This window comes from Hippopotamus amphibius, chromosome 10 (genome assembly GCF_030028045.1).
Source record: "Hippopotamus amphibius kiboko isolate mHipAmp2 chromosome 10, mHipAmp2.hap2, whole genome shotgun sequence".
NCBI lineage: Eukaryota > Metazoa > Chordata > Mammalia > Artiodactyla > Hippopotamidae > Hippopotamus > Hippopotamus amphibius.
The window spans coordinates 90,174,652-90,190,177 of record NC_080195.1 but is presented as its reverse complement, the minus strand read 5'-3'; the positions used below and the strand labels follow the sequence as shown (position 1 = coordinate 90,190,177).

At 34.0% G+C, this 15,526-nt stretch overlaps 1 protein-coding gene across 12 annotated transcripts in view; it reads right to left on the bottom strand.

Annotated features, from left to right (window-relative positions):
• Positions 1-451: 451 nt before the first annotated feature.
• Positions 452-15,526, bottom strand: part of USP25 (ubiquitin specific peptidase 25) — a 143,113-nt gene continuing 128,038 nt past the window's right edge. For 10 of the 12 annotated variants that reach the window (XM_057696283.1, XM_057696284.1, XM_057696287.1 and 7 more), the window contains 3 exons: positions 13,127-13,250; positions 9,221-9,416; positions 452-8,913 (listed from right to left, as the gene is read on the bottom strand). In XM_057696283.1, coding sequence (XP_057552266.1) covers positions 8,741-8,913; positions 9,221-9,416; positions 13,127-13,250 — 493 coding nt within the window. In that variant the 3' untranslated portion in view covers positions 452-8,740. The remainder of the gene's footprint in view (positions 8,914-9,220; positions 9,417-13,126; positions 13,251-15,526) is intronic. The other 2 variants (XM_057696291.1, XM_057696294.1) reach the window with 1 other exon arrangement.

Below are 15,526 nucleotides of genomic sequence, written 5' to 3'. Positions count from 1 at the left end.
CATACTTTTCATAATTATTGTAAGGGGTGGAACAGTTATAATTAGTACTTAATTTCCTTTCAAGCGTCAGGTTTGTGATTTAAGCACATCAAACTCCAAAAGAAAAACAAGGCAGAAAATTTATTTTTCAATTAAAATATATTATTTTTGTTAACATCAATGTGATGTTGATATTTTTATCAATTTTAAATTAATATTATACTTTTTTTTACTCAATTTCTAAAATGGTAAATATCAATAGATATAACCTGCTCAAACAAAAGCTCTTTTAGGTTCTCAAAATTTTTTGTGTGAAGAGGTCCTGGGACCAAAAAGTTTGAGAGCTGCTGTTCTATACCAATAATATTTAATTAGAAAGCATTTTTTTTTTAAGATGGGAAAAAGAAGCTCATTCAAACACCACAAAAACATTAAAACACATAAAGATGCCTAGAGTTAAAGGCAAATAAAAATAACTTTTAAACTTCTGAAAGACATGTGAGAGGAATCTAATAAGAGGACAGACAGTATTGTTTTTTGGATAGGAAGATTCATCATTGTAAAAGCTCCATGATTTCTTATATGCCAATCTATGTAAGCCAATGTAAGTACAATCAAAATGCCAATAGGATTTTTATTTGAAAGAAGATTGAATAATTCTAAAGCTTATGTGTAAAAGAGTACAGAAAACTCTGGAAAAAAATGAGTATTAAGGGTGTCTGTGTTGGGGCATAACACGACATTAGATATCAGGAAAATGCATATTAATTATAAAACAAGTATTTTAAATCAATGTTAAAACAACAGTCATTAAATTAGTAACGGTAGTTGAATAGACAAAATCATTAAGTGGAACTGAATAATGTTCATAAATATCAAATATAAAAATTTATTATCTAGTGGAGATTACACTTTAGATCAGTAAGGGAAAAGAGGAAATGTTTTACAGGCAACTAGATGATCTTGGTAAAAATTTGTGAATTTTTACCTCACCCTTTAATATAATATCCAACTGCATTAAAGACTGACAGAAAATCATAAAACTATCGGAAGAAAACACGGGTGAGTATTTTTATAATCTTGAACAGGGAAAATTCTTCATGATATCAAAGGCAAAAATTATAAGGCAGGTCAACAGATTTGATTACATAAAAACAAAGTCATAAAACAGTAATATTATAAGCAAGCTTAAAATAAATGACAGAAGGAAAAAATTTGCAGCGTGTGTAATAAAGAATTAATGATTCCTAATATGAGCTATTGCAAATTTATAGACATGAACACTCAACAGAAAAAGCACAAAGGTCATAAGTACAAACAGCCATTAACATATTGAAATATACTCACTTCCATTAAAAATTTTAAAAATACAATAAATTTTTGGCTGTCCCTGAAAAATATTAGACCGATAATATTCTATGTTTTTGAACCTGTGAAGAAACACACTCTCATGCACTAGTGGTGGCAGTGTAAACAGGAATAGTTTGGTGAAGGACAATTTAACAATTTAGCTTAAAATCTTATATCTGTATACTCCGTAACTCAGACAGAAGTTATACATCTAAAAATTTAGCAGAAAGACAAAAGGAATAAAAGTAATACACACAAAAACATAAGCAGCAGCCTATACTGTATGACCATGAGTAAATATTGTACATCTTCCTTATAATCAAATACCGTAGAGCAGTAAGAGAGATATATACACATTCTTGAAAATACGTCTACATTATATTTTTAAAATTTTTATGAAAATCATTTAGATAGTTGTTATGTGTGCATGTATACGGGCACATGCACAGAAAGATATCCAGGGGAATCAACACAAAAATGTTAATTGTCTAACTCTGGGTAGATGGATGCATTTGGGTGGATTATTACTTTTGTCTAATTAAGTTTGTTTTATAAACACACTACCTGGCAGATATACACAAGCAAAATGTGTGAATGAATGGGCATGAATTCATGTTATATATACATCCTTCCACTGCTGATTTTAAAAATAAGGCGTTAAATAGCATCATTAAACAGTCTTATTTGACTTAAAAAAAAAAGCAGCAAGATTTCAATCAGAACTAGTGTATTTACTCTTGAGGTCCCAGAGACAGTCTATGATACATTTCTGAATATGTAGCATTTTAGTGATTATCATACTTGGATAAAAAGAAAATCTTTGAGGGGAAACTAGTGTGTAGGTTCTATACCTACTGTTTCTCAGCTCCAGTTCTACCCTTTTATCCCTGCTCTGTGATGGTGGGGCTGGGACTCTGCAAACTGCATTTTCCTGATCTCTTGGCTGCACTCCATGTAGGTTCTGTCACCATGAAGTACTAGAGAAAAGCTGTAGAGTAGAAAGAGGAAATCAAGATTTACTTCTTTGTCTTTGCTTGCCATTCCTACCAGTGACCTAATAATTTCAATTGATTCCAGTTTTCAACTACTTTCAGAACTTCTACAACTATCTTCATTGCATCCCTCAGAAGTAGCAAGAGCACTTAGGTGGTGAACCTTCTCAGAGGTTTGAGCACCAACTCCATGGGGACCCCTTTTTTGCAGCGCCAAGGTTCCGGTAACCCCAACTTTTCCCCTTTTGTTTCCCTACCCCCAGGAACAGTAGCTGCATCCTGCAGCTAGGCTCTCTGGGTTACCCTCTAATGCCTCTACCACATTTCCACTGTCGAAATACCTTGTGTGGGCTCTCCTGACTGGTAGAGGTGCTCTCTGAAGAGCAGATGCAGTAAAGTGGTTAATGGCAGAATCAAGGTAAGGAGGCGTAAATGCTGAGGGCCAGTTTGTTCAGGTTAGCCCTTTGAGGGTGCCTGAATTTTCCAGGGGTGTTAATAGAGGAAGATGTCTGTATCAGCAAGGGTCTGAGGTAGCTCTTTCCAATGAAACTTTTTGTGATAACAGAAATGTTCTAAAATATGTCATTCAATATGGTAGCCAATAGCCACATGTGGCTATTGAGAATTTGAAATACGGCTAGGATGACTAATTTTAATTTTATTTGATTTAAATTTAAATAGCCACAGGTGGCTAGTGGCTATCATACTAGACCATGCAGGTCTAAGGTGACTGGAGGACCAGACAACCTGCAAGACTGCACCTTTATTAAATTGCCAGACATTTTAACAGGTACTAGGGCTACAAAAACAGGAGATACTACTTCCCTTTAAAGGAGTTCAGCCCAGCAATGGACGACAGATATGCAAAACCTCTTTGGAAGGTTATCTGCCAACAGTATGAAAGATGGATTAAGGGGGCAAGGTCAAAGATAGGACACTCAGGGCCAAATCCAACTGTCCAAATTAAAAGATGAGAAACCTTATCAACATAGTAGTGAAGGGATGCATGGGCAAGGTATTAAAAAGCTGACCTGTTGACACCTGGTAATCAATGGGAAATAAAAATGCAGATTTGAGAATAATTCCCTATTTTTGAATCATTGTATCATTTACCAAGAGAATATAAGAGAATCAGGCTTGGGAAGAAGTAGTGAATTCAGTTTTGGATATGCAAAGTTTAAAGTGCCTATGAAACATCCAAGTTCCTATGTTGAACAGACAAGTGGACATACATGTGGCTCTAACATGCACAAGGGAGGTTTGGTTAGGAACACAAACTTGTGAATCATAAGTATGTAGGCAGTACAGGAAGACAAACTAGCAGACATGACCATCCAAGAAGGGTGAAGAGTTAGAAGAGGACCAAGTACAGAACCTTGACAATACTGATATTTAAGGAGTAGAAAGAAAACAACATAGAATGCAGGTAGGTATGAGGGTTGTCCAAAGAAACCTGTCTCAGGAAGGCAGAGATTCTGAAAATCATGAGCAGAAGCCAATAGTGACAAATTATGAAACGGCTGACAATTAGTGAACACATTACTTTGTGGCAGGCATTTTCTAACTTTTTAAAAATAGAAACCTGTTTAATCTTTCAAAAGAATCATATAAGGCAGTTTTTACTGTAATCCTATTTTACTGATGAAGAAACTTAGGCACAGAAGAGGTAAAGAGTTCACTCAAGATAAACACAGTAAGGAGCTGAGCCAAGATCTGGACACGGGCAGTCTGGTTGTAGAGCTGCCCTCTCAGCCACTCGGAAGAGAGAGACGTCCACTAAGCTAAGGACTGAAAAACATTTGAGTGCAGCTTCGGCTGGAGCACAGACTAAACTGGGCGTGCTGTATGGCTGAAGGGGGCAGCAGCAAATTTAAATCCCCTGCCTTCTCATGTGACATACAGTAATGCAAAAAGCAAATTTCTCCACCCTACAGCCTCCACCAGGCTCAATGAGTCTCTGAGGGGAGGGCCACAGGTGATCCCTAGAAAAATTACAGTTGGACATGCACCTACCAAATGTTCTCAAAACAGTTCTCACTTTAAGGCTTTTGCGAATCCAAATGATACACAGGAGGTAGACACCTCTTGTCAAGAAAGCTCCTCATACGCTTTTGATGCACAACTAGGGTTAAGTATCTAGCCGCAGATTATTGAAAAAGAACCATTTGCTAAAGGACAAACATACTATACAGGATTTGGACTAGGAAAGTAAAAAAGGAGCTCTGCAATTCTGCATAAGAGAAAATATGTCCCCCAACGTACTTTTAACTAAGTTTATAAATTCATTTTATACCACATTTGCTTTTATTCACATTTTCCTAACACTGGGTTATCAATAATATCTACCCTTATCACATCCTGGTTAATAATTAACTGTAAATTTACAGGTATGGAGGTGAAAAGTTGAAGGGGCTCACACCCAAGCTCCCCAACTTTCTTGGTAAGGTAAAGCTAAGATCATGCTATTTTACTGGTGCTGCACTGAATAGGAGGTCTAGGATGGTAGTGAAGGTGTGAAAGAACTGTGCATGAAATAAATAAGAATATTTGAAATTCTGGTGTGTGCATTTGTGTGCATTCAACTGTGTATACAGTTCTCTCAACCATGACTCATTTACTTTTATTAGTAATATTATAGTACTTATTATTTGACTATTGGAAGTCACCTCTACCAAATGGCTAATTAGAAAAAGAAGGAATTAGAGGCTAGAAAGTTCAGGAGGGGGGAGGGGGAAGCATGTGTAAAACAGACTTTTTCTCATTTTTTAAAAGCAATGACCCCCTCCTCCCTTTTCACCCACATCCCCCCTAAAAAAACCCCCACCAATGCTTACGTGTATGCACCGCATAACATATCAAAACATGGAAAAACACGTGTTCACAATGCTTAACACCAGTGCCTCCAGTACTGGCTGGGGAATAGGGATATAAAGTAGGTAAGAATAAAAACACCAGCAAAACAGAAACAGATCTATGGTATAATGTTAAGTGAAACTAATAAACATATGAACGAGGGCAAGCCATCATGAACTATTTCATTCATTCAGCAAAAATCTGTTCAATGAAAACACACTGAAATGATTAGATGGATGTATTGCGAGCAACTTCTAACTTGGTTTGCTATAACTGATACAATTTTTAGAATAAAGTTGAAAGTTTATTAAAAAAAAAAAGCAGATGAAAGTACAGAACTACAGATATTTGCACAGTGATCCTGTAACAACAATACTTTTGCGTCTGGAATGGAGGTATATAAACTGGGCCGTCACATACTGTGGACTGCACTGTGTCTCCCACCCCCAAATTCATTTGTTGAAGCCCTTACCTCCAATGGACTGTATTTGGAAATAGGACCTTTAAAGAGGTAATTAAGATTAAATGAGGTTGTAAGGGTGGGGCCCCAATCCAGTATGACTGGTATCCTTGTAAGAACAGGAAGAGACACCAGAGATGCACATATGCACAGAGAAAAGGCCATGTGAGGAAAAAGTGAGAAGGCTACCTTCTTCAAGGCAAGGAGAGAGGCCTCAGGAGAAACTAAACCTGCAAACATATTGATCTTGGACTTCTAAGCCTCTAAAACTGTGAGGAAATAAACTTATTTTTTTAAGCCACACAGTCTGTGGTACTTATGGCAGCCCTAACAGAATAATACACTTATTTCAGATGAGGTTATCATGGACACAACAAATAATATTTAACCTGTTTAACAATGTAAAGTAAATTAAAAAAAAAATGATTATACAAGTGTATCCCTACTCACTCTTCCCAAGTATGCTGTGAGATTGTACACTAGGGGATGACAACAGGACTCAGAAGCCGAAGTCAACAATTCTGAATCATAAAACAAAGGCACTGAACTAGATATAGAGAATTAGATACAGGAGGAGAGGATCCACCTCAGTCTCAAATCTAAAACCAAGCAAAAGAATTTTTAGTCACTTCCTTGAAATTGCCAGTGAGGCACATAATGAGTTTCCAACAACAAGGATTCAAAAGTGAACAGAAGTTAAATATCATCCATTTAAGGTGTATAAAATGCTACTGATAGTTTTACTTAGTGCTGTGGTTCTCAGCCTTCAGCAGATCTCAAAATCTTCTCAAGGACTTGTTCAAACTTGTTAACTCTTCAAGTTTTAACAAGTGTTAGTCAGTAGTTTTGATGTGGGGCTCAAAAATTTTCAGTTCTAACATGTCCCCAGATGATGCCGAAAAGCTGCGGGTCTGGAGACCACACTTTGAGAACTACTTATTTTGTAGTATATTGTATCTTAACGAATCTGAAAAGTATCATGGGGTCTCATCACAGGTTCACTCATGGCTATAGTCTCCTTATACACAATGTTTGTACGAAGTTCCTACAAGTCTTCACTTCTATCTATTTGAATTCTACCCTAAATTATTTCAAAATGTAATTCTGGGGGAGTGGGAAGGGAGTACTATAGTAATGAAAACGAGAATCATTAAATCAGAGTGAAATCTGCCACGGACAACAGCTCTATGCGGTTTCAATTTTTAAATTACTAGCCATAAGTTATATTTAATCCAGTAAATAATGTAAGAAAATTTCACTGACCTAAAACTTAAGACTAGATTAAAAGCTGATATAAAAACAAACTGTTTTCCTAGGTCTTGAAAAAAGTCACTTCTTTAAATAAGAACTTCAGGTTCATAACTAGGAATGAATAAACTGGCTTTTAAGTACAGAGTAAATATGATAATAATACTTACCTGGATGTGCCTTGTAAAAGGAGTAATTTCCATATGGTATTTAGCAGTTTGTGTCTCAGTGGTCAATTACACACATAAACACAAACAACTTTACCATTATGGTGGAATACCATAAAATATTTAACATACTTTATAAATGCTTTGATGATACATATGAAGTTTCTAAGCTTTCAACAGGACTCTGATGCAGAATACTAATTCTGCTCAGTAGAGAATTTAAAATCTAAACCAAAACACATTCCGATGGCTATAATATGCAAAATCTAACTTTACAACAGAAATAGTACCAATTCTTTGTCATTAATACCTTAGCTGTACATTGATACCTTATAAGGAGTATTATATAATAGCTTAATATTTTCTTGTTCCTCCTCCATCCAGGATCTCTTATGAGAGGCACTTATAAAGAGCACTTGTTTTGGCGACGCTATAACAAACATACACATAGTATAATGATATATTTTACTATGCTAACAAAGTATCATTTATAAAGAAATTTTTATAAATTCAAAAATAGGTTGTTGGTAACGTGATTACCTTTAAAGCATTGAATTTCATTCACAATATTACTTCATTAATCTTAAACAGCAGTTCAATCTACAAAATGTTCTACAGCTTTTTCCTTTTTGAAAAGGAGGTAAATAAATGCAGGTAAGATACTCATAACTAGTTCAACAATATCAACTTCATTTCACAGCATTGATTAGTAGAGAACATTTTCAATTAAAGTAGTATACAATTTACAAAAATAGAATGATTATATAATGCAAACACTGTCCTCCATTATGAAGAATGTGTGTGTGTACATGTGTGTATGTATGTATATATATACATATACATATTTCTTATAAGTTTCACTATTAAATAGCCCTTATTCAAGTACTTTTTTCCCGGTATCTCTTGAAATAATTACCTTGCTATACTATACGTAAATACATAAAAAAATAAAAGGTTAATCTAAGAAAAGGTTAAAAGTTTCAGTGTGGTTGACTTAAATATTAGCCGCTCACTTCAGTGAAAACCTGATTTGAATTCAAAACAGGTTTAGGTGCCACACTAAGTTTAACAACTTAGTCAAAAATATAGATATATTTAAGTGTCAAATACTTAGTAAATATCTAGCTTGCTAACATTAGATCAAAATTAAAAGTCTGTATCAATCTTTTTATCACCCAATCTTAAACAGTCCCCAGACAAAATCATTTATATAACTAAAAAAATACACTAATATACAATATACCTGCTTACAAACACATAGGTAGCCATAAATAAAACTTTATTCTTTAATTTCATTTACAAGCTACCAAATATTATGTATTGTACACAGTGCTGAACACTTAAATGGCTGTAGTCACGGAGGATCCAGACTGAATGGAAAGCTGTAGATAAAGAAAAAAGCAAAGTAATACTGTAACAGAAAAGTGGCAAAAGCATGGTTTTGCCATAATAAAATCAATCGGATTTGTAATTATACATCAGTTCTGGTTAAAACAATGTCTGAGCGCCATGCGATTCTCAGCTTTATTGTTTGTGGTCTGGCTAAAGTCTGTAGAATCATTTTGTCTTTTGCAGTTATTAAAATAAAAAGTTAAAAACTATAGCAGCAACAAGCAAACCCTGTGACAGGAAGGCAAGGGTTAAGAACTAAAAAACGTTTATACAGTGTGTTTAGGGAAAGTATGTGCAGTTTATCTTCCATCAGCAGGCGTTCGACTGAGGGACAACATGATTCGGGCAAATCGCTCACAGAGTTCATGCGTGGAGTACGGAGGTAACTTCGGCGGCTCATGGAAACCTTTAATCTCCGTAGAACAATCGAGCAGTTTTGGCAGAAAGTCTGTCAGCTTCTCTTGGAGATTTGCTGCAAATACAAACAATTAGATGTAACTAAAGATAGAGAGGGAGAGAAACTATCTTCAACATGATTTATGAATTTGGAGTGGGCAGTTGATGTTTCATTTCAAAACATAAAATTATTACCATTTTGGGGGAAGAAGCAAAACATAAATGGCAACAGCAGTGTGCACAGCTTAGTTTGTAAATAAGAAAAATGATTGATGTGAATGTAAAAATGTTAGAGAATATAAAAAATGATAATTACTAACACGTAATCCTAACTACTTTTAATCCCAACAACTCGGGTGTCCACTAGCATTGTTTAAACTTACATTCCATTTCTTGTCCAAGATAGGAACACCATCGGTTTCTCATATCTTCTACAGCAAGCATATCTTTCTCTTCCATTTCATCCACCAGTAACAAGGGCAAAAATGGAACAATAAACTCGTTCATGATAATCAGGCCATTGTTTACTTCTCGATCCTCTCCAGATTCAAACAGTTCTGCAGCTTGCTCATTTAATTTCTTAACACAATGAGAAAAAGAACAACAGGTTTGTTTCCTTTTTTAATTAAATAAAAATATCTGTAAGTGTCAATACGGAAGGCAATAATAAGCATGTTCGCAAACAGCATTAGAACAAATGGAAGTCACAAAAAGCAACCTCAACCTACTGAACAAGAAAAGTCTCTTAGAAAAGGCTACGCATATGACAACAGAAACAAAAGCAAAAAAGCAGCAGGAGAAATACTGTTGTCATGTTTTTAAAGTTCATGTTCAGTTTATTTTACTTTGATCATCACTATAGGGACCATTTTTTAACTTAATTCTCCAGAGGTCAATTTCCTCCAATTCTAAGGCACTCAAAGTAATTTTAAAACAAAGAAACTCAGACTCCATATAAATTTTGAAAAATTCATCATCTTTTCCATAAATGTCAATAGGCACTGTTATATTTCTTGATACAAAAATATAAAGGTAATCAATTAATTAATTTATTCCTTCAAAAAATCCTTACTCAGTATATGCCAAGTGCCAGAAACTGTTCCAGATGCAGGGGTACCCAAATGATTAATACAGAAAACTCTCATGCAGCTTACGATCCCGTACAATACAGGGATCAGTAAACTTTTGCCATAAAGGATGAGACAAGAAATATTTAAGGCTTTGTGGGCTACATAGTTTCTGTTGCAATGACTCAACTCTGCCACTGTTGCACAAAGGCAGCCATATGTAAATGAATGGGCATGGCTGTGTTTCAATAAAACTTTATTAAAATAAGTGGTAGGACTTCCCAGGTGGCGCAGTGGTAAAGAATCTGCCTGCCAATGCAGGGGACACAGGTTCGAGCCCTGCCCTGGGAAGATTCCACATGCCACGGAGCAACTAAGCCCGTGCGCCACAACTATTCAGCCTGTGCTCTAGAGCCCGTGAGCCACAACTACTGAGCCCATGTGCCACAACTATTGAAGCCCACGCACCTAGGGCCCATGCTCCACAACAAGAGAAGCCACTACAATGAGGAGCCTGTGCACCACAATGAAGAGTAGCTCCCGCTCGCAGCAACTAGAGAAAGCCCGTGTGCAGCAACGAAGACCCAACGCAGCCAATAAATAAATTAAATAAACAAATAAAAACAAACAAAAAACAAAAACAAGTGGTAGGCTGGAACATGGGCCAAGTGTGCTGACATCTAATTGAGTAGAAGAGAGGAATCCATGAGGTAAGAAATACAGACATAGGAGACAGATAAAAGGTACAGGTACAAGACATTTGTGTCTGAAATTTTATGTTTACCGAATGATAAATATAATTTTTAAAAAACCTTCATAGTTTTAAGCTGAATTTCAAATACAAAAATTGTGTTATTTCTTATGTTTATGTCATTCTTGTGCGATTTATCTTGACTTTGTAGAGGCTTATGCTGAAAGTCCAATTCAGCCACTAAGCAATTATCTAACCCTTCAGCAAACAACTAATCTCCTAGCTTCAGCTTCTTTATATGAAAAATGCGATACTATTACCTTTCTTACACAGTGGTTAAGAGGATTAAATGAGATAAGCCTTTAAGTATCTAGTGTCATTTTTACAATTTGCACTCAAAGACATTATTATTTTGAAATTTGATGTTTCACTAAATCAAAACATGTCCTAGAAACAACTTAAACATAGCATATCCATGGCCAACCTTATTCATCCTCTTAAGAGTCCCCAATGCCAAAGACAGAACTAGTAAGTCAGGCAGCTTTAATGCCTCTATTTCCTTCTTTTCACTCATCTAATAGTTACCGAGTCCTTGATTTCATTTCCTTTACCATCTTATATACCCTCTCTTTCATATTCATTGCTCCTGCCCTCTTTCCCCATCTCCTCCAGGGTTCTTCGTTTCAATCTTTACTGCTCTCCAGTCCATCTTCTAGTATACTACTGCCAGAATTATTTTCTAGAAATAAATCTGATCATGCCAAACAATCCAACTTTACAATGGTACCAATTCATTAGAATGGTGCATAAGCTTCTTCACAGCCTGACATCAACAAATACTGTTGGCTTCATCGCTTTCACCTAACCCTGTTCCTCATAGCTTAGCCATAATGGATTTTTCTTTATTTTCTATTGTATACTTTACATGACTTTTCATATGATATTCCTTTGTTTGGAATGCTCTTCTCTCTTCTCTACCAGGCATAAAAATCCTACTTATCCATCAAGATCCAGATCAGTGTTTATCTTATCTCTTAGCCTTCTCCACAACCATTTCAGGCATAGTATTTTGCATATTTCTCATAATTATACTTATTCTGAAATACCAAAATTATTTGTGTATATCTCTCAGCAGACTGAATTCGCTTAGGATAAATAACGGGTCTTACTCATCTTTCCATCCCTCAGAATCTGACACTCAGTAAGTATTCAATATAAAAAAACCTAAAAGGAATACTAAAATAATCCTCCTGAGGTTTCACTTAAATCCCTAAACTAAGTGTGGCTGGTTTACTAGCACAAAATGATAAAAGAAACACATACTACCATTTTTTAAATGTCTTAGCATAATCATCAAGTTTTGGTTATATTTATGTTTAAAACAGCTTTATCAAAATATTTCAATATCCCAACACTACAATGTTTTTACATTAAAAATTGTTTTAATTCATTTAATGCAAAATTTTATAGACATACAAAACTTTGTATTTTTTAAACTGATATACAAACACACACACACACATACATATATATATATATATATAAAAATATAAATACTCAGGTCTTAAACCTTTTGAAACTGACCAAATTAAGAATACCATCCTCGATGGATACAAATCATCAACAATTCAGGTTTTAAAATACATTCAAATGCAGTAAAATCAACTGAGAGAAAAATAACAAGATCATAAGCTTCTAATATTCCCATTCAAAAATCCTGAAGACATACTGCAGGCTACAATTAACAAATACTTTGTAATTCTACTGAAAGAAAACATTTCACCAGTACACCTATTTAATATGTTTTAAAGTACACATAAACCAAGTAACCGATATAGGTTCAAAAACCATACACTCTTGAACACTTTATATATTTTACAGAAAAAAATCGCAACTTAGAAGTTCACAATCTACAGTCATGTTAATAGCTAAATGAAATCTAATCAGACAAAAGTATAAAGATGGAATTTCTGATTTTATTCATAAAGGTCAGCTGACTCAAGACACATTAACAAAGTACTCCAGATATCTGGAGACTAAACTGGTGGGAAAAAAAAACTGCTAAAAAGATTTCTTAAAGTTTATAACAACAATATTTCAGCACATAGATAGCAAAAATATTTGAGGAAAAAAATTCCAATGACTAGGTTAAAAAAAAAAGGGTACTGTATTACAATGAATAGTTTAACATTATGTACACCAAATATACTATTTATAGAAACTCAGAAAAATCTGTTCTTTTTCTGGAATAATAATAATGATAAATCTAAATATAAAAATGTAATTATTCTGGTCTCATTTTTAAGAACATTTCTGGTTTACCATCTGTAAAACTTAAGCTCTTTAAAGAAGAAAGTATAAAGAACTGAGTGTATTCTCCCACCTCAAGGGAGTAGACCCAGATTACAGACATCATTATGACACTTACCCCATCAGAATCTATAGTCAATCATTTATACATAAAGTCTGGAAAACTGCCCAATGTAAGACAAAATGATAAAGTAAACACATACTATATGCATTTAACTTACTAGTAAACATTCTCTTCTATAATGTGATATCAATTCTTCATCATGTCCCCTGAACGGGCCTTTGGACAAGAGTTCTTTGTTATTCTGGTAAGCACAGATAAGGAACAGCAAGGAATCTATATAACTTAAAAAAAAATGTATAGCGTTAGTATTTTATCTTTGTTAAAAAAAGGTCAATTACAATTATAAAACATTTTAAGTATACATTTAAATTTTAATTATCCAGAACAATATTAAAATAAAAAATACCATCTGCTGATACACTGCAGGCCTGAGAGCATATTTTGAGCAAGAGCTGCACCTGAAACCAGTGGATAGTTGTCTTAAAAGTAAAACAAACAAACAAAAAACAGAGCTAGGAATTAAGAAAAAAACTGGGAGAAAAAGACCATAACTGATTTAGAATTCCTTCTGAATTCTTTGGTATTTCTTTCCATTTAGACTCAAAACTAACACTGATGTAAAAGTCAACAATCTACTTTTTTAACAACATAATTCCATTTTTGTTTGAGGGAAGGATCAGGTTACCCTGTTTATCACAAACATCAATTGATTCCTTCAGTGACTAATTTTTAGTCAGGTTTTTTTCTATTGTGAGGGCACAGTTCTAGTCATTAAGTAAAATGTAACAGAGGAGAGAATATCCAAAGGACATAGGTAAAACAGAAAGGGAAAAAAATGCTTCTAAATCTGGGGAATCTACTGGGATACAAACAAACAAAACACTAACATAAAAGGCAGGCAGGGTTAGGCCTTTGTTTTATATTTAACATTAATGTTATTAATATAAGTATAGACCTTATTAAGTCCAAACTAGGTTTTAAAAAGAGAATATGGGAAAAACATTGAGTATTATATTTGTCTCTAAAATGATTATTCTTCTCCTAACATGATGTAGGAAAAAAATATACAGCTATATATTTGTATAACTGAAATATGAAAGATATTTTAAGAAATATCTCCTACATGTCAGTTTGTTACAATCATAACATATCTTCTCACAAATTCAGAAAAATGCAACATCCTCAAAAGTGAAATACTGTACAGTAAACAATATTTTATAACCCTAAATTACACGGCCAATCAGTGTTACTGTTTATTAATTTCAGGTGCTCAGATACAAGTCAATTCTATAGTCCAAATGTTAAATGTAGAATTATGTGGAAACTAATATACACTTTCATGACACATTATATACCTCAAACTATTTCATAAAAAATAAGTTCTTTTAAATATTTTTTGAAAACAACTTTTCCCAGGAATTTGTTTTTGAGAAAACTTAGGGTATGAAACCTTATTTTTGAAATAATATGGGTATAGTCTCAGCTAAAGCTTTTTTTGTTTAGAGTGATAATAATATTAAATGTTGTTTTACGCCAGTAACTTGAATTAGTTTGCTGGCACGTCTACCTTTCCTTTTACAGCTATTAAGTTTCCTGTTGAAAGGTCTCCCCTGAATGGCATCCATATCTGGCTTTCTAGCCCTGAGTCATCTCTCTGAGAATAGCTCTGAAGCCATGAACTTATTCCAACTAGTGAAGTACACAAAACGTTTCACATTTTATCAACCTTTAAAGTGCTTACATTTCAAGTAAACCAGACTAAAATTCAGCAGTCCAGTTACCAAATTCTTAAGATAAGACTATGTAGCTTAGTAGATTCTCTTTTTCTGCCATTTTTATTGTTGTAAAATTATGGTTCCCAAAAACATGATTTCATTTCACTACTCAGAGGAGTAACAATGGCCCATCAATAAACATTCAATTTATGGCTTTCAAGTGCTATGTTTTCATTAAAAACAAGTTTGACAGAACCTTTTGGCAATGTTTCATATACTGCTAGTTATGGTAGCTGCTATATTTAAAGTGGTAAAATTAACATTTCTTTTTACAATATTCCATAAATATTATTTGTCACCATTACTAATTTTCTAGGTGAACTTTCACATTTGCTATGCTAAGAATATTCACTTTACCAACAAGAATATATTTAAGAATAGCAAATTATGAAATTTAAATATAATTTCAAGTTATTTTTAAAGTCCTTTAACGAATTAACTCAGAAAAACTAATGTAGAAGCTATGCAGAGAGCAAGAAAATGACAGTTTCATCCTTTAAATTCTTATTGAGATAATGAATACATTTTGTCCTTTTCTGATTTCATTAAATTATACAAGAATACAGAGGTCTCTGTTTCAGTTTTTCTCTCCCTAGTTGTGTGGCCTTGACAAAGTTATTGTATCACTGTGGAGCCCGGTTTCTTTATCTATAAAATGGAAATGTCTTTTAGACACTCTATTCAATTATAAGACCATATTTTTTCTTAAAAACCTTAATCTCCAAAATCTTAAAGCAAGTCAGAATATTTCTTTTGAAGAAATAAAACTGACCAAATTTTAA